We start from the raw sequence: 27,767 nt of genomic DNA, 5'->3' as shown, positions 1-27,767 counted from the left end.
GATTACATAACAGTCTTTAAGTAGGAACTCTAACAACTCGAAAATGAATCACCTGTCCACATATCTTACCAACATGTGCGGATAAAACATGGATGTCAAACTTGTACACCCTTATTGTCTCCTTTTCGACCATTTCACCAGCCTTTTTTCCTTTCTTCCCATTACATGGAACCTTCGAGTATACCGCATCAGTCTCACCACACTTTCAGCAAAATGTTTCTGAAACAAACGATGTATCAGCCAGGAAGCTGACTGCATGTCCCTTGTTAAAGCATTTTGTTTGGTACTTTCTCTATCTTTCTACTGTTCGTTTTTAGGCAACACTTAACCAAACTGCCCATTTTACTTGACACAACAAGGAGATTTTATGCGTCCATGTATGAAACCTTGACAAAATGTTGGTATTAACGAACTGGGAAAAGAACACGTTGCTTCACCTTACTTCAAGAGCTTACTCCCTCCTCAAAGATACACGGACAGACAGACACGCAGACACACACGCGCACGCACATACACACATGCACCGGTATACCACCTATTACTTCCACTAAAGGCTTCTGTTTAGCTTGGTAGGTTTAAGTAAACAGTGTTCGTAGCATTTTGGATTTTTCTGTTTGTGATTTTGGCTGTTGGGAGGAGGCCATGACGTGCATCTCTTGCAGGGGCCTCAATCCATCAAACTCCTTTCATTTTGGAAACTCTGTTATGCAACATTTCTGGTGATCATGTTAATATAAACCTTATGATAAAGGTAAAGTATTTCATACATTAGAATTAATCCCATGTTTACTTTCTTACAGGTAAACCATCATCAACCTGGTCCTCCATTTTGATGTTTGTTTTTAGAACAATAAAAAAGTTTACATTTAGATTATGGCTACAGTGGAGCTGCAGCACCGTGCCGTAAACCCATAGTGGTACCCATATATCTCCGTCGTGCGCTATGAGGAGTGGGTTGGGAGTGGGGGAGGCACCGGGGAGGCGCCGTGCGTCGTGCGCTGCAAGGCTTGGCCACGGATCTGCGCGCGGCGCTCGGTTCCCATCAGACTGATCAGATGCTCAGTGCGCGGCTCAACCCCCGACGGCTGACTGAAAGCAGATGAGCCAGAAAAAAGCGCTCCGCTCGTCGGGTGTTCTTCGTTTCTAAGGCAGATCTCCACGGGAATACACAGCCTCAGGACTGTGTTGGCTTACGTCCCCCAGGGGGGTCGAGGGAGAAAGAAACAGAGAGCAGGAGGGAAAAGGAGAGCTAGTAAAACAGAGAGAGAGAGAGAGAAGAGAGACGCTGGACTTGCTGTAGCTCTGCGGGGCTGGTAGCCTCTCTCTAATTTGGGGAGCCTCGGGGGCGATGCTGCTGGGCGGGGATGGCGTTCGGTTTCTGCCCGGTGGCAGAGGAGAAGATGCGAGCCGCTGCTACAACACACCAGCACCGCCGTCGTCCTATTTTCCCAACAAGTGTTGATGATTGTGATGATGCTGCCTCCCCCAGTGGTCTTTTTCTGCTCCTCCGGATCCTACTCACCCGGGATTCTTGGTCTTCAAACGTTGGATTATAGATGATTGTTGTGGACATATTTTTTCATTTAACTTCATCAACTCATCTATTTTATTCCCCGGGGAAGTGGGGAATATATACGTTGTAAGATTGAGGACCGGTGTGTTCTTTTTTTATCTCCAAGTGCGCGCAATCACGCCCAAAATCAGTGAGCGACGCCTTAGTGAGGAGGAGGGGGAGGAGGAGGAAGAGGAGGGGGAATGCCGCACCGTCCATCACCAAATATCAACAAATGTCACCAGGCTCGGATTTTGGGGAAGCCCCCCCTCGGTTGGCGTTTGCATGTAACCCGAGTGGCGTAGTGGCAGTGAGAGGTGGCAGCAGCTTCAGCAGCAGGGATTTCTGCCGTGCCACAACAATCCTTGTGGATATATGGCACAGGAAAAAATGAATAATTAAAGATTTTACTCTTATCTATTTCTATTCTTATCTCGCAGAAGAAAAGGGACCTGGAGAGGGTGAAAAAAAAGACAACTGCAGATCATGTCAAGATGCACTAGGCTGTTGAGAAGGAAAAAAGACGCAGTCTCCAGCCAGGGTAGCCTACTTATAGTGGAGATGTTTGCAACACATCTGTAAACGCACAGCTATGCATTATTTTTGCATGTATTTAAGGTGATCGATCGGTTTTCTTGTTGAACTGCAAGAAGAAGCTCACTCTTTGAGAGGTTTTTCCCACAAACAAACAAAAACAGGATGCCTTGCCTTTTTTCGACGGATAGAAACGCCAAGGCATTGACATGGACCCTTGACAGTTTTCTCACCTTCCAATAAAACCAATCGCGTTTTTTTTTTATCTTGTCAGCTAACTGACTTGCCAGAAATTATATAAACACATCGCCTTCTTTCCGATTCAAATTCCAAACACAAGATCAGAGACACCGTGCGCTTTCCTTCTCCCCTCCCCTCCTCTCCCTCCCCTCCCCTTCTCTTCATTTTCACCTCCTCCTACTCCTCTCCCTCCCCCTCCACACACAAATGGAGGTATCTTCTTGGCGCTGAAGACCTAGGAAGGAGACACAGATAGATAGCAGTGGGAAGGAGAAAGACAGAGTGAGAGACTGAGAAACCATCTCCATTCTGCATGTGTGTTTGGAGCCGAGGCTGATGGAGTGGTGGCATGTGGAGGTGTCGCTCTGAAGTCCCCCCAAGGCTCCTTCCTAACCTCTGGCGTTTGGTGTCTGCAGAATGGCGCGTTTTGGAGACGAGCTACCCAACAGGTATGGAGGAGGAGGAGGAGGTGGTGGTGGCGGTGGTGGCGGGGGTGCCGGCGGACAAGGGGGGCCCGGCCGCGGTGGCAGCAGGCAAGGGGGGCCCCCCGGAGCGCAGCGGATGTACAAGCAGTCGATGGCCCAGAGAGCCCGGACCATGGCCCTGTACAACCCCATACCCGTCCGGCAGAGCTGCCTAACGGTCAACCGCTCCCTCTTCCTCTTCAGTGAAGACAACGTGGTGAGGAAGTACGCCAAAAAGATCACAGAATGGCCATATCCTTTCATACACTGTGAACGAGCTGCCCGAGAGGTTTGTACCGAGAGGTTGTGGTGTGTTTGCAGGAGTGCTTGGTGAGGTGTGGCCATGTGAGGTGTGAAGGGTTTGCTCTGTAGCCAGCCAACACCTGCAGAATAAAAGTTGTGTTGGTCGTGGTGATTTTTCAGTTTGTAGTGGTGTGTTTGTCATTTATTTTCAGATATTGTGTGCTACTTTTGCTTGCAATGTTTGCAGTGTTGTGAAATGTTACATGCTGTGTTTCAAAGAGTGTTGTTGTAACATGTATGGCTCTTTGAAGTGTGTTGATGAGTGCCTTGCATATCCATTGGACATGTCATCATTTAAAAGTGTGTCTAAACTGGAATTTAAATGTCAATCAAAAGCACCCCCGCAGTGTGTCCTTGGAATTTCCTATCTCAGAACGAAAATGCCCCTGCCTATCCATCTGAACTCCTGATTAATCTATGTTTCTGTGCACCTAACATGGACCCTGAATACAGCTTCCGCTAGAACCTGCTGGTGACCAGAGAGAAAGAGCAAGAGAGAGAGCGAGATTGTGTGTGTGTTTGGGCTCCAGTTGTAGTCAGAACTGAGTGCTGATGTCAGCAATATAAAGGCTTAAGCACCATGCAACCAGAAGGGAGAGGAAATGACTCTCCCGCTCTAATTACTACTGACCATATATGGGAGTCCTGTGGCTGGCAAACAGGAAAGCAGTGGAAAAAGCTGTAATTGTCAGGACAGGTCGGTCTGATGCTGTTAAAACCTGGAATACTTTGATCTTTGGCCTGGCCTCAAGTCAGTTTATTTTGGTTTGAACGAAACAGCTTAACCTTGTGAACACTTGCTTTTGGGTTTCTTTGACTCTTGTAGATGTAAATTTAGGCTTTTGGACATATTTTTTATATTTGACACTGTAGCATACAATGAAAATACACTGCACGTTAGTGTTAAAACAAATACACTTTTTGGATATTTCAGGTAAATTGTTTTGTTTAGAAGAATAAAAAATACAGAATAAAAAGATGTTTTGGAGTAGAACTGAGATATATATCAGTGGTTGATATGAGACAATCGTGTAAATCAGTGGTGTCCAAACTTGTTTTCTTGCGGGCCAAAATTGTCGCGTTAGAATCGCTCACGGGCCACAGGGTTTTTTTTTTTTTTTTTTTTTTTAATATTGGAGGGAACTTTTTGCATTTTGACCTCTTCAAAAAATAATGTAAATACACAATAACTAATTGTAGTGGGAAACTGTTGTGTTCTAATTTTTTGTAAAGAATAGTCAGGCTTTTATAGGTCTCCCTCGCTAACAAGAAAAAGAAAAAAAGAATGAAATATGCCATCTGATGAGGCCTGGGGCCAAAATCTTCTGATTCTTCGATTTGAAGTCAAGGGCCACAAAAAATCCACTCAAGGGCCACAAATGGCCCCCGGGCCGCACTTTGGACACCCCTGGTGTAAATTGATATCAATTTATGTGCTGTTCCAAACCAAAAATATTTTACACAGTCCATATTCTGCTAGAAGGAAAACTTTGGATGATTTAAAGATGGTGCATGTCAATAGGATCCATGGCCATTGCAGTGTTTCATGGGGTGGCAGCACCTCTTTTCCATAGAAATCCAACGCAATTCAGGGCTCAGTTGAAAATGCTGCTACGCTCAGCAATGTTACCTCTTGCTTACAGACCATTGCCATGCCAGGACAGATATCTTTTACTTTGTTTTTAGTCTTTTCTTTCTTCAAATTTCCTTAACTGAAAGCAAACATTTAGCATATAGCGCGATTCAATGTAACGATCATGAGGGAAGTGGAATGGGACAACTTTTGTTCCATTGCAACAATCATTTTAATCCTCTAAAACCCAGGTCATGGGTGCTGCCAGCGCAAGAAAACACAAGGTCTAATGTAGTTTGTTCAACTCTTGTTGAAATTCTTACACCACTGTCTGCTGCATAGTATCACATTTGTGTTAACTGTAGAAATACAATTAAAATCCTTCTAACACGGACACGTGTTAAAGAAATATATGTAATATTTTAATGTCGGTATCAGGTTATTTGTACATTTTTACACAGAAATTGGCATCATGTACTTTCTTTTAGTTTACAATTCAATTCATCATTTTGCCTTTAATGCTTTTGTACATGTGACTGCATCTTCACTTTATAACACATTATTAATGGAATTAATATTTGCTTGCACACATTGAAGATGGATGGAAATATAAGCAGTGTGCCATGCGTCACTGAATAATGCTAATTTAGATTTTGCTTAGTACTTTTGTTAACTAAACTGTTCATCAGTCAGTTTGTAGACATTTAAATAGAAATATCCAACAGCTTCATGTAGTGACTATGTTGAAACTGAATTTTCTCACACACACTTAGGCCCCTCTCAAAGATCGGGATTCAGAGCTTTAGCATTTAGTAACATAAAAAGAATTTGTGCTGAAAAACTTTATATTCATGAACACATGCCCAATTAACTAAACTGTTACAAACCAAATGTGGCTTTTGGTTGAACAGGGACAGTTGCTCACTTTTTTTGGCACCTGCTATGTTCTGCCATTCTGAAGAATTTGTCACAATTGGAGATGTCTTTGAAGAGGCAGAGTGAGAATTTTTTCCTCACCAATTGTTGCTCCATAAATCCGAAATCTGAAGCCAGAGGACAAATTGTGCTTTTAGAAAGAATGAGTAACACTTTTTTTTTCTTTGAAAAGCTCTTTGATTGTTTTCTTGTTCACTGTCTCTGCCTGCAGTGCAAACAAATCAATGCAACACCAAATGACCAAAAAGTACATACTGTACGTTTCTCATTAATTTGAATTAGTTAACATAGAGATATGTAAAGTATGTGTTGCATGTTAGTGTATGTTCAGAGAACGAGAAGCAGAAGTTTCCTTATTTGATTCTTCTCAGGTTATTTGACAGTAACTTAGAGCTCCGTGTTATTCACGATTAAACATACGATACAGCCACTTTAGCTGTAATTTAGCTTTATGCAACGTTTTCCAACCGCAACTGATACAATATGACAAAAACGGAGATTTAAAACAGATACAAGATGTTACATACCTTAAAGTGGAAAGAAAGCTTTACGTAATGATAAGTATTTGTAACTTCGTAAAAATAAAAAAAGCTGTATAGATTAAGTTTTGAACCAAATTTTGTGAATTAAAAATTAGATTTGAAATGGAAACAAAACAATAAAGCATCATCCAAACATTCACTCTCACATACTGTATTAGAAAACATAATGGTACCCCACATGTCCACTTCCTTGTGGCTCATTGAGTAATGTGGGACTGTCTGGATACTTCACATTTCAGATAACTTTGTGTTACTTAAGCTAATAACAAATAATGAATCTGCTTTCATGTTTGCAATTTATTGCTTTATGCAAACAGATTTTCAGACATAATTCCTTCTTACATGAAGGTCACTGTCAGGGATGTCCTGTTAGTCAAAGTATTATTAAATTGCAATATAACTAAGTGCAATACACTCATTTTTCTTCCATTTAACAGCTTAATTAAACTTGCATTAAATAAACTGCATTGCATATCTTTATTATATAACTGAAATTGTAATTGTGAAAACATGCCAGGCTGTTTTTGATTCAATTTGAGTTGTAAATAATTCCAAGTGGTCAAACAAAATCAAGTTGAAAACTTAAATTCATGTAACTCCTGTGTTGGGAAAAAAACAACAACAACCAAACCTTAGCTTTACAGAGTCTGTGCAGTTTTGAATTGTTTGCAATGTGTTTTTTTTTTTCAAATGGCAAAGCTTTTCCAAATTGAAAGAACATTCACTTCCTGATTTGAAAGCGAGCTGAGCATATCTCAGCATGCAGCCATCTGTACAGAGGCTGTCAGCCAGGCTCTGCTGGCTGGCAGGTGCAGTGGCTTCTTCCACCAGAGACCCAGAGGACTTCATTATACCTCCCTCTCTCCTGCACTTCCACATTCTCTTTCTCTGTCTCTTTCTCTGCTCCTTTCATCTTCTTCATCTCCTTTCATCCACTGTACAGCTCTTCTACAGTAACTCTGTTCACGTCCTTCTTCCACACTCTCTCTCATCCCTTTTGTTTTGTCTTTAATCTTCTGTTACTCTCTATTAAATTAACAAGATACAAATAATGGCAGAATTCTTCATCATAGAGTCAGTAAATGGGAGGGAGGGGAGAAAGAGTTAAAACATATTGTTCATAGTAGGGGGAGATGGTAAAGCATAGAAAAAAAACCACAACATGTGATAAACCTAAAGTTTTTAGGCAAATTTGGAACTTCTTTTAAACAGAATTTCTGAAAAAAACAATTAAAGTTCATTCAGTGTGTACACAGCGATGGAAAGCTCTGCTCTGATAGTCAATGGTAAAAAAAAAAAAAAAAATTTTAAAAAAAATCACATATCAGTGTCTTACATCTATGTATCTGATAAAACATGGAAATACAACACAATATTAAACCCTTTTAGAAGCTGATTGTAGCTGCATCACAATATGATTACAATTCTTATTGAATGAAACACTAGAGATGACCACCATAGCATTCTGAGCTTGTTGCACTAATAAAGCAGAAGGAACTTCATGTCATTACTTGAATCAGAGCTTTAGTTTAAAACGGACCATTTAGCCAAACTCTAAAATACATCCTCAGAAGTTCCCCTTTCTTCTCTTTTACTGAAACATGCTTCTCTCTCCTGAAAAAAGAATACTATCTAATAAGGTGATAGTTTATACCACCTCTCTCTCTCTTTCTCTCTCTCTCTCTGACCATCTGTCCATGGCGATTTTTGTCAGTGTGGTTTTCACACTGTGCTGGTTGTGTTCTTGACATGTTGCCTATCATGTGAAAAAAAAAAGACAAATGCATAGAGAGGTAGAGACAGAATTTGGCAGAAAGACGAGGAGATAACAGATTAATGAGAGACCCCTCCCCAAGCTCTTATCTTCTAATCCTTTCGGGACAATCTGAAGGTAAAATGTCACCTTGTCTTGGGAACCTACCTGAGTTCAGCTGCCTTTCATGTTAATCTGTGGTTAAAATGGAATACAGAATTTGGTCGAAATCTTAACCTGAGATCACTGCTTTTGACATTTAAAATCTAATGAACAGAATTTAAGTGAGCTGTCAAAGTGTCACTTTTGTATGTACACATTCATGAGCTGTTTTTGAGGTCAGTCATAAGGCAAATATATATTGTTTTCAAGTTTTATTTTGACGTAAGGTTGGACCATTGCACGTGCAACATTTCCAAGTCTTTCTGAGATTTTCCTTTCTTCCACAGAACGAGCTGCCATATTAAGTTGGCTGAAAAAATTGGCTTCCTTGTTTGCATGACATACAAATATTGTATGCTGTCATCTTAAAGCATTTGAATGGTGTCGCTTCCACAGACCTCCTCTCGCCATCTAGACCTCCTCTCCTCTAACCGGACTTTAACAATTGGAACCTTGTCAGTTGATATGATCCTTTGGACTCTCACAATGAAGCGAAACAATAGCAGAGGTCATCTATCCCTATTAAATAATGCTCCCAGTTCAGAATCTCTTCAAAACTGCTCGCTGCATTTGTATTGTGAGAAAACTGGAAGTGTGTTTTGATTCTTTATAGCAGTGCTTCTCAGGACGATATTTCTTGAGCACCACTTCTTTATAGTAAAGTCTTTATTAAGGTTGTAGTGGAAGCATTCTTTAAAAGAGGATAAGCCACTCCTCCCCACTCTTTGCTCGTCAAGGAATGCGTATGACAGGGAGGCTTAACACTGTGTTTCACGACGGTACAGCTGCACTTACAGTAGGGGGCTTTGGTGGGTGCATCAAACCAAATTACTATTAAGGTTACACACACATATATGGAGACAGTCAAACTAACATACACAAATATAAGAAGAATGTAGAAACATGTATGTTTAACAGTGTATATAAATGTACACTGATATGCATGTGTGAACAAACATCAGCGATGCACAAAAACACACACGCATCATTCACTGATCAGCTGCTGGCTTGGATTCATCTGTCTGCTGTGGAACAAGCAGATCCGTTCAGATCAGTCACGGCTGACAGCAGCTCTGAAGTGTTTGTGTGTGTGTGTGTGTGTGTGTGTGTGTGTGTGTGAGGGTAGGTGGGTTGAGACAGGTGATACTGTAACACCTGTTTAGCAGGATCACTTACCTCAGGGGGCTCGGCTGCATCCCAGCACACACACTAACACGTGCACACACAAATGCACAAACACGCACTCACATAGCCCAGTGGTTGGCAGAAAAAGCACCATTTGGGACGTTAACGCTCCACTGTGCAATATCTCTCTCTCTCTCTCTCTCTCTCTCTCTCTCTCTCTCTCTCGTGTGCACTCGCTCTCTCTGTCTCTCTCTCTTATTTTACACAATATTACCTAGTGACATAAAGACACATTAATGGTGATGTCATGATATAACGGTGATACAATACTGTAACCAGTCAACCAATGAAACACAACAAGCCTGTCTTACTGTTCTCCATCCTTTCATCACCTTCACGATGCACTTTTGAAAATGATTCATTATTAATTAACTTACTGTTTATAATTTAGACCTGAGCATACTTTAGGACTCAGTCTTGATTTGGGGCTTAATAGGCAAGACCTGCGACCTTGCTACAATTCACTCAACCAACTTCTGCTGCATAACTTTTCTCATACTTACATTAAATAAATGAGCATATACAAATGGATGACAAGTTATGAAAATGGCTAAATGTTTGACCTCCACTGTGAGGAGGTACAATCTTCATTAGCTTCGGCATAAGCTCGACGCCAGTCTTCCTCGGAGCTGCAGTATACATTAAGACAAATATAGGAACACTTGCATTGTTGATTATCACTATGTACAAATGCTACACAACATTCATCACATCTGCATTTAATTAAAAATAACAATTGACACAAATTAATTAACATAAACTGGAAGAAAAAAAATGCAAAAACCTGTGGACAGAACCTTACGTGATCTTCACAGTCTATTCCCGTCTGTCTGTCTGTCTGTCTGTCTGTCTGTCTGTCTGTCTGTCTGTCTGTCTGTCTGTCTGTCTGTCTGTCTGTCTGTCTGTCTGTCTGTCTGTGTGTGCTTAAGTGTGTGTTTTTTGTCTGGATCGCACTGTGGTTGAAATATGATGCTCCTGCTGTGAGCTCCTCAGCTCTGTGTGTGGATTACCACTACTCTACAATATGTGTGTGCATGTGTGTTGGGCAGTTTTGAAGAGGTCCAGACAGGTGAAATCATCACAAAAAATATTGGAAACCGAATAATTTAGAAGAAAATGGAAGGGGGGGTTCAAAAGGCACAACAAAGCCTTCAAGAAGTAATGTAATGGAGAAAATTATCCAAATCTCTAGAGATCTTTATTTTCTGTATAACAGAGGTGGTTTGTCTTCTATGGCACATAGTCATGAGAGACACTTGTTTCTATAAATTCCTAATTAAATGTTTACAATCCTATATCAATGAGGGTAGATCACAATACCCTAAACCCTACTGGCTTATGCTTCAGGGTCTTCATAATTTTCAAGGCTGAAACAGAAGTTGATGGTGATGCTGCTCTCACTATAACAAGAACATTTTCACATTTCATATTTGGCATATTGGTCTAATGATTAAGATATAGAGGAGAGCGTCTGATAGACAACTTTAACTTCTGAGGATTTTTCCAAGATAACAAAAGGGGTTACACGTTCACCAGGGTGGAGACAGGATCAGAAAGGAGACAAACACAAGTTGAAAGAATCCGTAGTATATTTGGAGGTAGAAATTATTTAAGATACAAAGAGAGAGAAACAACAACTGAAAAAAAGAAATGGAGCAGGGGAGAGATAAAAAGAGATAAAAATGTGAAGAAAGGAATCAGAGAGCGATAAGAGAGCAGTAGTGCCCCCCCCCACCCCACCCCCTGTGTTGAGTCACTGATCTACATTCAATCTGCACTATGTGAATTATTGATTGGCCTTTAGCCAGCCTGTGTGTGTATGTAAGTGTGTTTTGTACGTGTGAGTTGGTGCTGAGATGCTGTTGCTGAAAAGCACAGTGGTGGCGTTTTCTCTTTTCTTATTCTATTGATAGATAGAGAGAGAGAGAAGGAGAAAAATGGAGAATGGTAGAGATTGATGGTAAAACACAAAAACACACACACACACACACACACACACACACACATGCAAGTGCACACCAGTTCACATTGTGATTCATGCACATGTTCACGCACATGCATTCTAGGCTTGCAGATGTCCATAAAACAAACACACATACACACGAAAAATGTTCACGTTCATTTGCCAACGAGCACATTCACATTTTTTACTCTCAGAGCATGTGTTAACAAATTACAACAAACAAGAATACATGCATGAACTCACACCAACATTAGCTGTTTATGTTTGAACCAACCTCGATGGTTTCTTCCACCAGTTCTCCTCTCATTATGAACTCACACATTCCTAAAATGGGTGGCACTAAATTTGTGATTTTTGGATTTCCTGAATGTTTGGATTCAGCGTTTCTTCAGAACACCTGCAAAATATCTGTCGTTGCACACCAGGAAATAGTTTTCAGTAAGCATTTTTCTGTATGTGGGTGGCTTTCTATATTCAAACCCTGTCTCTCCTCTTGCTCACTTGGCTGCATCTCTGGTGTCCTGATAATGTCTCAGTCATCTTCTACTGACTCAGAGTGCATTAATATTCATTTTTATATTTATACTTCTGTGATGGGCAGTTAGACATGATGGTCAGATATTGGTTTGAGTAAATCAGCATTTAGAACATGGAAAGGTTTGAGTTATTTATGTCCTGGATGTTCTGTACCGGAAGGCGACGAGGAACATGGGAAGAAGGGAGTGTTATTTGAATTAAGAGAAAAGAACACAATGTCCTTAATTGTCCATTTATTCGCTCCTTGCAAAAGAGAAACTTTCTTAAGCAGTAGACTAGATGATACGATTGAGGCAATACAAACACTAACTCAAAGTAGCCTTGCAGGTCACAGTTGATGAGGTTTTCAGTTAACAGTATCTACACACCTGTACAGTGCAGAGGTGGATCAAAAACGGTCTAATACAGTTGTAAAGTTATTCACAAGCATGAGAAACATTTCCCCTAACATCCAGAATTGCCTTTTTTGATGCTTCGTAATCAATATATTGTTTGATTTAAAATGTTGTAAGACGAAACAAGGCATGCTAATTAAAGTAACGTTTGGTGAAATTTGCATTTTCTTATATTATCTACATCAATTGATCAATGGATTTATCCAAAGTTTAAAACATTTGACATAACAGTGAATTGTTACGTCTATTTGTTTATTAGAGATTCAGTGCTTTAAGAACGGGGACTGAGAGGAGGGGGGGAGGGGGGGACCTGGCTGCTCCTAATAGTTATTTTGCCAGATTAATGAATGCTGATGTCGGGAAATGATCACCTTAATGATCGTAATTATTGTAATTGAGCTGCAATAGAAGATTATTGGAGGTTCCAGACAGATCAGGAGAGGGGTTTTTGTGATGTGAGGGGTTTATGGGGTTGTGTGAGGACACGAGGAGACCACATAGAGAGCAGGAATGCGACTAAAAATAAAAATGGGCGACTCTCAATGCAAACAGCTGCTCATCTTCTTTCTCATCACTTCTGTTTCTCTCCTGCTCTTCCTGACTGAGCCTTTACACCCTCCCTCGTCTCCCCCCCCCCCCCCCCACCACCACCACCAATTTACTCTGACTGCAGTGTTTGGAGAGCAGATCGAGAGCGATGTAAATGCAGAATGGAGTGAGAAGGAGGAGAAAAAGGAGAAAGAAAGAGGAATGAAAGAGAAGTGACAGGCTCAGTGTGTGTTTGATCTGAGCTGGTTTCCTCCCCCTGCAGCCCTAAGCGCCTCTCCCCACAAACAGGGCCAAGTGCAGGCATCTTAGTCAGTGAGTGTGTGTGTTTGTGTGTAAGCTACAGTCTATGTGGGCAACTGTGTGTGTGGTGTGGGTAGTTGTGTGTGCTATCTCCTGTGTTCTTCACATTTGTGTGTGAGGGTAATATATGCGTTTTTCTTTGAGTGTGTGTGTGTGAGTATCAAAGCTAATTTGAAGGTGGTTTTGTTTTGCAGTTGTGTCTCCAGCTGCTAGAGGCTATTCTTTACATTACCCAACTATCATTGCTGCAGCAAAGTAGTTTAGTCAGTGTGACTGTGTCATCACGACATTGTCCTTCATGTCTGTTTGTCCGTCTCTCATATATGTCATAGATTAGAAGAAAAGAAGTTATTCATATGTGTGTGTGACCCATATCATTGTGAGCTATTTTGAAGAAATATTTGGACTTCTGAACCATCTAAATGAGGTCAGGGTTTCATCTGACAAAACAGCAACAATATTTACAGTTTTTTACATTTGATTAATATGGTTAGGAAGGAAGGACATTTAATTGTTTTTGCGCATTTGCAAACGAGGAAGTACAGGTCTCTATTAATGTGTGCAGAAATCTCTTGTTTATGGGTCACTTTGTTTACTGTATGAAAAAAAGCGTTTAACTTAGGTTGAAATCAAAATATTAAAGGCTCAGTGATACAGAATAAAGTAGAATTTAGTGAGTCGACGAAGTATTGTACAGTACAGTAAGCATTCAGTGTCAACAGATTGTTAAATAAGAATCTTTTCCAGGGTTAACTGATTTGTTGACAAACATTAAAAAGACAAAAAAAAGGCATAAACATTCTGACCTGTACGGCTCACACGATGACAAAATAACGTTTCATTTCGGTGGCATTGACAGTTACGAGGGGGGCTAGGGACCAAGCGGCTATTGCTACTGCTAACAATAGCATAAATTAAAAGTTTTATGCGAGTTGTTTAATTTTGAAAACATGCAAGAGAGTTTTGAAGTTCCATGAAAGTTTCAGTTACACTCAAAGAATGTTAAGACTGTTTGGAAAATGACCCAAAACGACTGAAAAAACCCTCTAATCTTCAACGATGATGTGTTTCAAAACTTGACCTGCAGAAAAGAAACAAACAAAATAACATGATTTCACAAAACAGAAAACAGTTATCAGTTAACCAAATCCAAACAATAAGTGCTCGACTGCAGACAGTCCTGTGAATAGAATAAGAAAATATTTTCTTAAACAAATATTTCCTAAATTCACAATTTAAAGGACTTACAAAAGGAAATGTGCCACATTAACGTGTAAAGAACTCCTATAGCAACAATCCCAATAGTTCATATAAACTGTAAAAAAAAGAAAATAACCAATCATAGTTGAATTCTTTGAGGTTGCACCATTTATGGCCAGTCAGATTTCTAGAGGGGGCCTAGAATATATATGGTGGCCCTGAAGGTCAGCTATCTAAATATTTCACCTGCTTTAAATATATTTCACAAACCGGAAATGGTATGCACATACAACTTGTTGGTGATTGGACTAAAGTCACGTCAGTGCAAACGTGACTCTGTTCATCTGTACTGTCCACAGTGTCTCGTCTACAGTGCTGCTAGTTTCTTAGACCGTTAACAAGAGAATTTTAGTGGTGGAAGACAGGAGGCCTTAAAGTCAATTTTCCTTACAGCTTAGTAGTTGATCATTTGAAGTAAAGGGCAAAATTTGTGTTTACTTGCATGTGCATTTGTTCAAAAACTGTTGGCATCACGATCATGCAGGGAATACAGTTGTTATGGGGAAACAGCGAGTGAGTAGCGCATGTGTTTTCTACACATCCCAAACATACCACACAAGGTCCCTCAAGTGAATTATGTTTAATCTAAAATAATTTTTTCTGCACTTTTGCTGCACACATTTAACTACACAGGTAGTAGAACTGAGAAAATATCTTGCTTCCTGTTAATCTTGAATCTCGGGAATTTGCAGAAAAAACACATCTTTAGCTCTTTAGGTGTGAGTGGGTGTTTGGTCAGGGTTGTTCAGGTGCCAGCCGAGAGGCGAGTCAAGCTGACGGAGGCGCTGCAGATTCAGCAGCATGCCAATCAGCCTGACAACCAATCTGCCACCATACTGTGTCACTTGGCCAAGCCAAGGGATTGGCCCTGTCACTCTGAAAAGGCGGGCCCTGAGGTCACTCATGGCTGTCAATCAAGGCGGCCTCGAGGCAGGGACGCTGAGGAGGATGAGTAGATAAGTGAACGGAGGACAGTCCTGCTGTGACGGGAGAGGAAAGGAGCAGGCAAGAGGGACAGATGGATAAGTGATATGATGCTTTAATGAAATAAACGCTGTGGAGGCTTTAGAGGCAAGTTCATGACGTGTAAGCGGGTTACATCCAAAAGTGAGAGGGAAAGTGGGATAGACTATAAAGGATCTTAATTGAAGAAGAGCGCTTATTGGGCTTGAAATAAAACGTTTTTGTTAGGATGTGTTTCTCACAGCTGTTAAGTTAAAAAAAAAGTTAATCTTTGTGTTCCTAAAGCTGGAATATTTAAAAAAAAAAGAAACATCTGTGTTCAGGACTTTCCAGTTATCCTTGATTAAATAATGAAGTGATACACCTCAATTAAAACTGATCAAGATGAAGTAAATACAAGAGTTGTAATGATAAGTAGAGTAATCATTAGTTTTATCAAAATAAATCTTTTTGTCAACTGGATTGATAGTCAATACATTCCTTTATTATAATAAAATTTTAAGCAAATTATTATTTTATCTTACTTATTTTTATGCTTCAGAATGAACATTTGAGTTTTATACTGTGGGTTAGACAAACTATAACATTTAAAGGCAACACTCAGGGCAAGAAATTAAGACAAAAGACAAAAATGTCCATGTTTTTAACACCTTCATTACTGTATGATATCAAGTAATGCTAAAAAATAATTAGTACATTCATTAATTATGGGAAATTTTGTTTTGTTGTTTCTTTCATCTATGCTAGCTTTTATAAACTAATAACAAAGGATGTCTGTCCCATTACACACTTAATTTAGAATTTTTTTAGGGTCAGTGTTTCTTAAAGATTTGTCAAGATTGTAATGTGTTGTTTTAGTGTCCTGTGATGGAGAAACTGCTGTCCTAAAACCTGTTCTCAGATAATACAATAACTAATAATGAGTACATGTCTTTATTTGTGACATTTGAGGCCTATATTGGACTGCAATTGAATCTGTATTTGTCTGTTCAGATGTAAGAATCAACTTGACACACAAAAAAAGGAGGAAGAAAAGGAGGAGGAGTTGGGGAAAGGAAGGTGTTAGTTCAGCATCAGCAGCTGTTAGTCAGCTCCTCCCTTCTTACTCCCAGTCTGACCTCTGCTGTTGTCCAGAGGGGGAGAGAGAGGTCAGACAAACGTCTGTCTGACTTCACCCTCTTCAGCCACAACACAAAACCAGATCAGATGTTCGTGCTGGAAAAGATTTGTTCTTACTTGTCAGCTCCATATAAGTCAGATTAGTAGATGAGCCACTTTGTTCCTTTATTACACTACTTACTCTTAATAAACAGAACTCTGCATTTCATTCACACTAAGAAAGAAAAGCTTTCAAAAGTCAAAACTGTGTGAGATTGCAGCAAGTTGTTTGCCAGCATTCTGGTTAATCAAAGACAAGAATTACTCAACACTGGGACTGGGGGACTAAGAATTGTATTTTTGTTGACTACGATATGGAAGGTTAAACGTTTGGTGTTTTTCCCACATTTTCAAATTTTGTTTTTCCAAAATATTCCCCGATGGTTAGCCATCCTCCCTTTTGTGTGGTTTGAAAACCTAAAATGATCATATGAACTTTTCTTTTTAATAATGTTTGGTGAATGAGGCCCATTGACTTTGTCTCACCTGGGAATCAAATCTGAGGTTTCAGAGTTGAAGCCCATATAAACAGCAACCTTGGTATTTATCATGTGACCTTCTAGAGGATGTCTATGTCCACCATGAAGGTGTTTGGAAGAGTACATTTTTGCATACCACCATAATGTCATTTTGGTTTTGGTAATAGTCATGGGCATTCCACATTTTTCGGAGACCAAACTAGTCAAACCTGCAGTTGTGTTGTCTGGTAGGATCTCCACCTTCATCAAGGCATCCTCATTGCAATCATATTGATTTAGAAACACCCAACTAAAATCATTTATTGCTATTTATTTTCTTGAATTTTTAAATAGCTTAAAATAACCGACAAACTAAACACACAACACAACCTGCAGCATGATCATGTTGACAAGTTTGAACGGTCTGTTCTCAAGCTAAAGGGTTGTATTTAATGTATCTTTTATGCAATTACCTAAGCATGTTCCGTGAGGATGAACGATCTGTGAGGATTTTGTTGTGCGTCTTAATTAAGCTCGTCAGCATCAGTCAGGAGGATGGAACTGTCTCTGAGTCTTATCTGAGTCTATCAGCCAGCCCCTTACATTAGCTTGGGTCACAGCATCAATACTGTCTCAGATCTCAGGGTCAAAGATCGAATGTTTGAACTGGGGAGGGCGAGACGTCCAATGTCATTAAGTCTCCAAAGGACTTCTGCAATCACAGGGTTGCTGTGTGTTAAGGTAGAAAAGACAGATGGAGAGGTTTGACAAGTAAAAAAGTTAAATACATACATGATGAAATAATAATAATCAATAATAATATATGATTTCTTATCATGTAAATGTGGGTTTTCTATTGAAATTCAACCACTGCACTTCTGCTGCTTCTGTTTATTTCAAGTTACATTACTAAGATGCCATTATTTGAATTTATTCAGGGTAATTATCTCACAGATAAAATAAAATAATCCTTTATTCATCTCATAAACAGAGAAATGTACAAGATTTGACATTTAACTGGAGCTAGAGAACAGCTTTTAATTGCAAAACAGCAACCGCCTGATTGTTTGATTCTTTGTAGTACTGTCATAATAGTCGTTGTAGTGCCTGCTGCTTTGTATGCTATGTCCTCATTGCTTCTTTGTAGCCTACAGCATATGCTGCCCCTTGAGACCCACCCTCTCCCGTCCTACAGGGATAGTCTCCTTCTGGGAAGTGCATGTGTGAACAGGCAAGTCAGGAAGATTACAGCGGTAACCTGATTACGGGAAATCAGAAATTTCCCGGAATTCTTCGTGTGTAAATCAAGATTTCCCCAAACTTTTTTTGTCCTTAATTGTACTGAGGAAAACTTTTGACTCTTGCAGACAGCCAATTCTGAAGATGAGCAGCGAAATCTGCAAACAGATAAGTTGACTAATCACAGTAACAGTGGGACCTCGCCTTCTGTTAATGTGACTACTTAGAAATCTGGCATCAAGAACTGGAAGAAAACCACAGCTGATTGACCATGGTGGTCCACTGTGTGTGTGTGTAGAGAAAATGTGTGTGTATGTACAAAAAAATACCATTGGGGGAGTGTGCTGAGAAGGTGGAAAAAGACAGCGTTAAGGACATAATTATAATTACAGTCTTGAATTCTCTGGACACAGTCACACTCTTGCACAAACCAAGCAAGTTTTTAATTAACTATTTGGCAACAGGGGATTCTGGTATTGGGCTAATTTGAACGGCACATCCCTGCACTCCTCTTCTCCTTGGAAATACTTCCAGAGAGGCAGACAGGTAGCCCTCTTTCTGAGCTCACCTGGTAATTAAAGTTTTTTGCATGTAGACCAGTTCAGGCTGAAATCCCTTGAAGCTGAAGTAAAAATCATCGGGGATGGCAGGCGAGCTAAAGTTAGGCTTCTTTTCTGCTGCAGACTTATCCTCAGTGTAATGCGGATTTAGAGTTAAAGGAGGACAAGAAGGCATAAAAACTGCCTATTGTCTCCTTATTAGAGGTTTTTAAGGCTCCCAGACTACAGTATACCCAGTCTGAACATGGTCAAATCCTGATTCTGTTTGCAGGAAGGGTTCACAATAAGTACAATAAAAAAGATAACATACCAGATAACAAGAAGTGACACTACATTTATTTGTTAGCAGCAAAGGCTCCTAACAAAAGAGTCCTTCACTATTTGTGGTTTGCTGGAGTGTTTTACCTCTCTGAGCATGTTTTTAAAGACATCGAATATAAGCTGTCGTCTGAACACCTAATCACTGTCTGTCTAAGTGTCTGTGGATGATTTTGTATACATCTGATTGTTGGTTTGCATAAATATTTCTATACAGATGTGTGTTTGCATATGTGTGTGCGTGTTTGTGTGTGTGTTTGTGTCTGTGTGTGTGTGTGTATGGTAGTGTGTTTGTGTCTGAACACGTGTGTGTCTGTTTGCCGGTGGAAGCAGCAGTCAGGTGTATGCAGTCTGTTTCTAAATCAGATCGCTGTGTGATTCACCGTACTGATGAGTCACCACAGCAGAACGAGCACAACCATCCTTGTCTTCGGTACACCCCCTTAACACGTGAACACACACACACATGCATTCAGTACCCCAAAGCTGTGTCTTTCTGTGGTTCAGTTGTACATGTATGTGATGCTTGTTTTCATACGCATTCATGTGCATGGAGGGGCAGGTGTGTGTATGTGCGTGTTTGAGTGTGTGTACTAAATAATGGGATAGCGCTCTTTCTACAGAAGTGATTTGGTGACTAATGTAGAAGCTGCTGATGTCATGTGTTTGCTTCTCCTGCTGCTGAACTCCTTATTTCCTGGGCATTCATCATTTATCAGCTAATCACACACACACACACACACACACACACACACACACACACACACACACACTTGTGTCTAGTGTATAGTGGTGTACACTTAACACAAGCTTATTTGCAGCCAGCACAATATACGGGATATCAGCTTTTGACAATTTGCTGTTATCCAATGAAAGATGAGGAAGGAATCAGAAAACCTGAAAAATATGTCATTCAACAAAGCAGCAAGTAGGGATGTGACTGCAAATGTGTGTAATTAAACTAGTAACAGTAGTACTACTACTAGTAACATGCCCTTCTGTTTTGGAAACTTCATCTGCCTTAGGTAGCTGAGTGTAACTTATAGTAACTGTATTAATAACATCAGACATAAGAGGATCTTAATAAAAACTGTTGTTTACAAATGTAGCGAGATTGTATTTTGGATTAACTAAAAGTGCTTCAAGACAGAATTGGTTCGAATTTAAGCCAATGCTCGAGAGCAAAGGACGATCCCAGCCCAACAACTGCCTGTTGTACTACTGTTTACTTGGACTTCTACACATCTTAATCCCATTTACACGTAAACCCCCCCCTCAAAAAAAAAATCCACCTCATATTTCTGGTAAAACTGATTTGAAATTGTAGATTATGATGTTCATAAAGGGAGTAAAACACAGATTACCAAAATATTTTCCAATGTAACACATTCAAAACTGGCAAAGACTTAGTGCTGAAACGTTTCCGTTGTTGTTTTGTATGCTGCTCTTACCCAGCTAAGGGAAACTTGAAGGGCATTTAGTGTGCTGACTTTTCTGTCTCTTTTCAGTTTAACACACTGCCTAAGCTTGAAGAAAAATGAAAAAAAGGCGTTTCATTTGTGAATTGAGCACCATTTCTGCACCTCAATGACTTTGCAAAAGTACAAAAAATAAAGCTGACAACTGTAGTCAACCAAAGCGAACCTTTGTCTCAACAGTAAAGCACATGTTTTGCATGATTCTGTTCGATTCTACAAACCCTATGTATGAACCATGTGAGATTAAAATACAGTTCAAAATAGATATTAATCAAATGACTTACAAAAAACCCCATTAATATTTGACAATTGTAAAAAAGCCAGCGTGCAACCGCTGACAACGTTTGTGAATGTTCTATATTAAACATTAAAGAAGAAGGTTAGGTTAGCAGGAGAAAAAACAAAACAAAACAAGAACAGCTGTTGTGAGAGGGGATACAAACCTGAGGCAACAGAGGAAAATGTGTTACACACCCATTCACCATCCAAACTTTCACACCTCTTTTTTAATAGATGTAGGCATTGGATGCAAGGTGTGTAGACTGCATTCCTCATGTCTAAAGGGAACATTGTTCTGAATGAGTCATTTTAATGGTAATCCTTGGCATGTAGTAAGCCTTGGTTAGACTGACGGATAAAACAAGTGAAAGCGTCTATAGCTTAATGTGACGGTCATTCTTTTGTGCAGTCTTGTACAATTTCATTGTACATCCTGTAGTATCACCCAATCCTATGCCCTTTATACTTTTCTTCACAAATTGTTGCTACTGAGGAAACCTTGTAGGTGCTTGCAGCGTTTAATCCATTCACTGAATGTTCAATTTGGACAAAGCATATCCATTTCCTTTTCTTTGTGCAAAATTGAAGCTTGTAAAGGACTCTGCATTAAATAACAACTGCAAACAAAAGATCTTCTCAGAAAAGTTAACACTTAGATATCATCAGCATGAAAATAACTAACTGTGTTGACAGAAAGCCTTCTTCCGATTTTTTTTTTTGACTTATTGTAAAGTTTTCCCCATTTCATCTGTTAACTTGGAGGGGGCAGGTTTATGACCTATACTGCAGCCAGTCAGCAGGAGAAGCACTAATGCTTGTGCTGATCATTCTGTACACAGTGTATGGTTTCATCTGCAAAACATAAATGTAGATGTTTTGTTCTTTGAGTCTTGCTACTTTCAATCCCAACAGCCTGATTTACTTTGAGTTAATGAGAATAGTTTGCCTAATAAGATGCTTAATATAGAAACATTTGCTTAGTTGTGATGTAAACCTTGTTCACTGTCCTTCAAAATCAGACTGTAAACAAACATTATTGAAGAAAACAATTTCACCACAAATTCATCTCCTGAACTGTGTTTTTTTTTCTTACTGTTGTCCTTGTATCTGCCAGTGGTGACAATACAAGCTGTGGTTGCAATATGTAGAGCGTGAATCATTATATCATCTTAATGTAAGTTTTTGCATTTAATTGAATGGAGATGGTGGCAACTGCTAAACTTTTTGTCTGAAATCAGCGCAAATGGAAGAATTGCCCAAATCAAATTCACACTGAGCCCATTATGTACCTTCGGTCATTTTGCCAAAAGCATTTGGACACCTACACATTTGATAAATCTAGTTTCACTGCAAATAAGCATTATTTATCAGTATTTGGAATTCTTCTTAATCTAATACCATAATTATAGCTTTTAATGCAAAACATGTTTGTTTGTCACTGCATTTTTGAGTATGTACACAAGTGTGTGTGTGTGTGTGTGTGTGTGTGTGTGTGTGTGTGTTTAGCTTGAGACAAGCAGGGAGAAGGAGGTGTTCAGAGATTTGTGGCAAAGGTGAACATTGTGCGTGTAGGCTTTGTGTGTGTGTGTGTGTGTGTGTGTGTGTGTGTGTGTGTGTGTGTTTAGCTTGAGACAAGCAGGGAGAACATTGTGCGTGTAGGCTTTGTGTGTGCGTGTGTGTGTGTTTGTGTGCGTGCGTGAAAAGACAGAATACTCGGTCATCAGTTCTCCTGACAGTTTTACGGCTGCTGAGCTAGCAGGCTGCTGTGGGACGTTAGTTAGCCCACCTCACACATCAGACCTGTGTGTGTGTGTGTGTGTGTGTGTGTGTGTGTGTGTGTGTGTGTGTGTGTGTGTGTGTGTGTGTGTGTGTGTGTACGTGTGTGTGTGTGTGTGTGTGTGTGTGCGTGCCTGCGTGTTTGGCTCACCATGTTGGATGCTGACCTCCGTGGAGCTCCATTGATGTTCCATCTGATCTCATTGACTTCGACTCAGCCTGAGCAACCTGTAGCCTTGAACATGTTCTATTGTACACTGTGTGTTTGCTGGTGTATCAATAGTGTTTGTTTATGAGGTCAGGTGGATTTGACCGGCATCTTACATTTTTCTTTGAATTTTGGAGTAGTTGTAAAAGCTATTTTTAACTTGTAAGGCCAAATATGTTATTCTTGATCAATCCCCCTCTTTAATTAGCCATTATCACATTTAAACTGGGAGAATGTATTTTTTATTGCTGTCGCTGATTTTGATTCTGATTAAACACAATTGTTGAACGTAATTCTTTGGTATTTGGTCAATTTCAGGATTATATTCAATGCATGTTTGTGACACAAGTAGCACAACCTGTTATTACAGGACATTATTTAACATTGGATGTGTAATCCCATGAAATTCATATACTCTGAAAAGTTCCAATCGTACCTATTAAGGCTCATCAGAATTATCGTTTTTTTGTTGTTATTTTTTTCCAATCTATCCTTTCCACAAATAAACATTTTGAGGATGAAGATTAATGTTTCAGGGCTACTAGTTTATTTGTTATATACTTTAACCTTTTCCCATGGCGATCTGATAACTGATATGCGCTCAAATGCTGGAATCTATTTACATAGATTTAACCCAACGGCACTTGGACCAATGTTGCTCTCAACGTGGACTGTTTACCCCGTATCAAAAAAAGGACACTCAAACTGTATTGTTCAACACCTCCTGACTACAAAGTGAAGCCTGATCCCATCTGACACCAAAATGATTGATTCCAGTCAATACTGATTTTGTATTCATGTGCAGAAAAAGCAGAAAAAGAGATTAGTATGAGAATTAGTACCAAATGAAACATGAACAATAATGCTGGAGGAGATCTGCTGAAATAATGATGAGAGAACTTTATTTGAACGATCTTAAAAATCCACTGCATGTAATTTTTTTATTATTATTTTTTTTTTTTTTACTCTGTTTGAATACTTGTTGACTAATATTTTTTTTAAATATCTCAGCATACTTTTTGTCTTTTTCTTCTAAAAGACAACTTTACCCGTGGAGAGTTACCGATGTAAAACTGAATCGCAGTGACATAGAACCAGTCTTCGGCATTCATGTCTGCTCTAAGTTAACCTGACTTGTTTTCACAGTGCATTTGATGTGAGCGTCACCAGAGGCTTTGAGGGCAGCAATGTTCAGCTCCTTCAGTTTCTCATGCTGCCATTTAGACAATCCACTTGGTATTTTCATGTTGGAACCAACACTTTAGCTGGTGGCTCACTGAGCATGCTCCAGGCTCTCTCTTATACACACATAGACACACACACACACACACACACACTCACACACCCACACACACACACAGATACACGCACACACACGCACACAGATACACACATATGCGCACACACGCTGCAGCTGCTTCAGCAGAACTAAAATGGAGATGGTAAGTGTAGCTGTGTGTGTTGTAGCCTTTCCTTGTCTGCTGACAGTAACCTACTTTTATGGAGCCCACTCACTCAGAATGATAAAAATACTGCATTCCTCCCTCCTCTTCTTCCTTCTTTCTCTCTGTTTGTCTTCACTTACAACTCCCCTGATACCAATCTCATCCTCCCCTTTTCCCTTCCTTCTCTCCTTTCTTTTCCCCTGCCCTCCCTTATTCTTTTCCTCTTTAAATCTGTATCTCATTCAAACCTCCACCCTACTGCTTTTTCAGCTATTCTATTCTATTTCTCCTGGATTTTATCCTTGCATTTACAAATGTCTCCTTTCTTTCTTGTTTTAATACCTCTGTGTTTCGTGTTGCCGTCCTTTCAGTTTTCATATATTCTTTTGACGTACCCCCTTCTCCCTCATGATGCTCTCCCCCCTTTCTTCCACTGCTCTCTAACTTTCTTTAACCTCCCATGTCTTTGTCTTGTTCTCTCCTTTTCTACTCATCATCAATGCCTCTCTACATTTCCTTCTCTTTCTATGTTTTTACTAATTTATTCCCCCCCTCTTCTTCTCTTTTCTGTTCTCCTATTTCTTCTTTTATCTGCCTTATTCATGCAATCTTTTACCCCTTTTCTCATATAACATATTTACTTTTATTTATCTTTCTCCATTGATCCCATCTCTAATCTTCATAACTTTATTTAATACCCATCTCTTTGTCTTTCATTCTCGTTCTTCCCCCTCTTCATTTCAACCTTTTTTTGAATTGCATAAAAATGTTTTTTCCTTTTTTCTTTTATCCCTTTCAATCCTCTTCTGACTTCCTATCATGTTGAGGAGATGCCGATGCAGCCGTTGGCCATGCAGGCTGAGTTAAGGTTGTATAATGGAAGGAGTGAGTAAAAAGGAAACGGAAGGGAAGGGAACAGAGGTTGGGAAACGTATGGTGATATGGATGGAAATGAACAGTCGACAAGTATCTTCCGGCTCAAGTGGTCCAGATTAGGATGAAAGAGAGAGGTGACTCAGCTCAGGATAGCTTGAGAAACAGAGGGAGGGGAGATTAAAACAGAAAGAGGACAAATAGAAGCAACACCTTTGGCCTGATATAAAAACAAAAATGCCTCATAGATAGAAGACTCGGGGTGAGAGATAGATTTTGTGGATTTGAAAATCATGCAAATAGTGATCAAATTATGATTCTAAATGTAATGTTATTTAAGAAGAAGATACTTAATCCATCCTGCAAGGGCAAATTCGATTTTACACTCTGGTGTTAAGACATGCTTCACACACATGTAGTCTGAAATACACTTGCACAAACAGGACCGTTTGGACATGCACTAATAGAGAGATGTTAGAGTGAGGAGGCTGCTCACAGCAAGCTCTTCTGAGCTAAATTGGGGGGTTCGATGCCTTTCTCAAGGGCACCTCGGCAGTGCTCAGTAAGTGAACTGGCTCCACACTGAGACTTGAGCCAGCGACCATCTGGTTCCCAAACTAAGTCCCTAGAGGCTGTGTCTTATCGTCTTGGACTTCATTTTTAGTTGTTGATAAATTATAAAATCATTTCAAACACGGCTGTCTCTCTGTTAATATAAAAACGGATCCCTGAGTATACGTCAAAATGCAGAATCTGTACTCAGGGGTGTTAATGTGAGTTTTCAAGAAGTGTTCTGCTCTTATTTGTTGTCTGTTTATAGTCCAAGTAGTCAGGCTTTGGTTTGTATCAGTATCAGAGTATCACTCTGTAAATACAAGAGCAGGTGGAACGCAATAGATTATCTGATAACAATTTTTTCATCTCTAGAAACAGAAATCTGCATGCAAGTGCAGCTAAAGAACTGTAAACCTCAACGTGACATCTGTTTGACACTGTGGGGCAAAAGATTTCTCAGACTCAGAAGGCATCAGAAATGATCAATCTGACCTTCATTCAACATACAAGCACTTTTAAGTGACTTCCTTCTCCCCCCTGAGGACAGACTTGACAAAGCTTGCACTTTTACTTTTAAGAAAGCTGCAAAGCTGATATTTTGAATTGAATTGAAATTGAAAAAGATGCTGTGTGACTAAATACTTACAGTTACACTGAGACTCACCAGAAACAGCTGATGATTCTGATGGGGGGAACAAATATTCTTATTAAAATGATGCAGCATGTCTGACACTTCTGCTGCACTTCTTTGACGTGCCTGAGACTGACCGCAGAGCGTGCAGTGGATATGCAAGCATTGATAAGTGTGGGGCACGATCAGCTCTGGAGTTTGTCACACTGATGGAATAATGCATTTACTTTAATAAGATATTGTAAGAACTGTTTTTTGAGATTTTGCTGAACTCTGAAATGTTTAAGAGGAAAGCGTATCCTTTTATGGTTATGGGTGCTGATTTGAAACATTTCTACTGCTTTGTATTTTTAAATAGAGTTTAAAACTGTTTTCATTTTGTGTAGTTTTTGTAACCCATAGCTTTGCCTTTTGGCTTCTTACAGCTTACAGATTTTTGGGACTTTCCAACAAACACCAAAAGTAAGATTTCAGATAAGAGAAATATGAGAGAAAAAATAAACACTTTAAGCGACGGGAAAGTCATGATAAGAAAGTAAACTTTTTTGTCCTCTGCAGTCAGTAAACTCAGCAACAACCACATTTAATAATTCAGAAGAAGACTAGATTGTTAAAATAGAACAGGACTCCAGATGATGTCTGACCTACAAAGAAGCTGCTCCAGCAGAGTTACCTGCCAGAGACAGAATCAGAAGAACTCTGGTGACTGCTGGTAGATACATCTGTACATTCATTACAAAAACACATTAGTCATTTGATTACTAACACAGACTTTTTGTACAGGTACCTGCTATAAATATAAACTGATATCATGAGTTTATTTTATATAACAAGTGCTATTCTTTGTTTTATTCCTAACATATAACATGCTCGAAAAACAAGGACTTTTCATAGTTTTTTGTAGCCACGGTATTTTAGTCACATGTAGAATGTTTTTATTTCATCTGTTTTTCTAGTATATTCTAAAAATGCCCCAATTGCAATGGCCAAATAAAATCTAATTTCTTCTCTCATAGGCACCCTTTATTTAATATGCTTTGATTACTTGTGATGAGCTAATTAAAATTTAGTTAACATGAAGAGAACATCGTTCAGCTACATGACTACAGTGTGCGTAGAATAAGAAATATGCTGTTGAATGTTAGTTTCAGATTATTTTAAATGGAAAAAGCTCAGATGCATGATGATAGGAGCTGCTTCAGCATTACTGTAGTGTGTGCATGTGCGTGTGTGTGTGTGTGTGTGTGTGTGTGTGTGTATGTGTGTGTGTGTGTGTGTGTGTGTGTGTGTGTGTTTGTGTGCAGCTGTCATCCTCTAGAGATGAGCATGTTACCATGAGTTGCATCATGAAAGATGCGGCACAGTGTTATAACTGTGTGTTTGTGTGCTTATCCATGCATGCATGTATATGTGTGAGAGAGAATAAAAATTGTCTGTGAACAGACGTGTTAGTGTGTGTGATCCATTAAGTGAAATGGATACAATTGCTCTGCTTAGACCAGTAAGGAAGGACCAAGTGTTCGACTACATGTTTGTGTGTGCTTTAGAGGCAAGGGGTGGCATCTATGCATTTCTCAT

At 39.6% G+C, this 27,767-nt stretch overlaps 1 protein-coding gene across 1 annotated transcript in view; it reads left to right on the top strand.

Annotated features, from left to right (window-relative positions):
• The first annotated feature begins 960 nt into the window (after positions 1-960).
• cacna1ab (calcium channel, voltage-dependent, P/Q type, alpha 1A subunit, b) overlaps positions 961-27,767 on the top strand; it is a 136,974-nt gene continuing 110,167 nt past the window's right edge. The window contains exon 1 of the mRNA XM_079336713.1: positions 961-3,042. Coding sequence (XP_079192839.1) covers positions 2,744-3,042 — 299 coding nt within the window. The 5' untranslated portion in view covers positions 961-2,743. The remainder of the gene's footprint in view (positions 3,043-27,767) is intronic.

Source organism: Symphodus melops (assembly GCF_947650265.1).
Source record: "Symphodus melops genome assembly, chromosome: 2".
Taxonomy (NCBI): Eukaryota; Metazoa; Chordata; class Actinopteri; order Labriformes; family Labridae; genus Symphodus; species Symphodus melops.
This window is presented reverse-complemented; position numbering and strand designations above follow the sequence as displayed.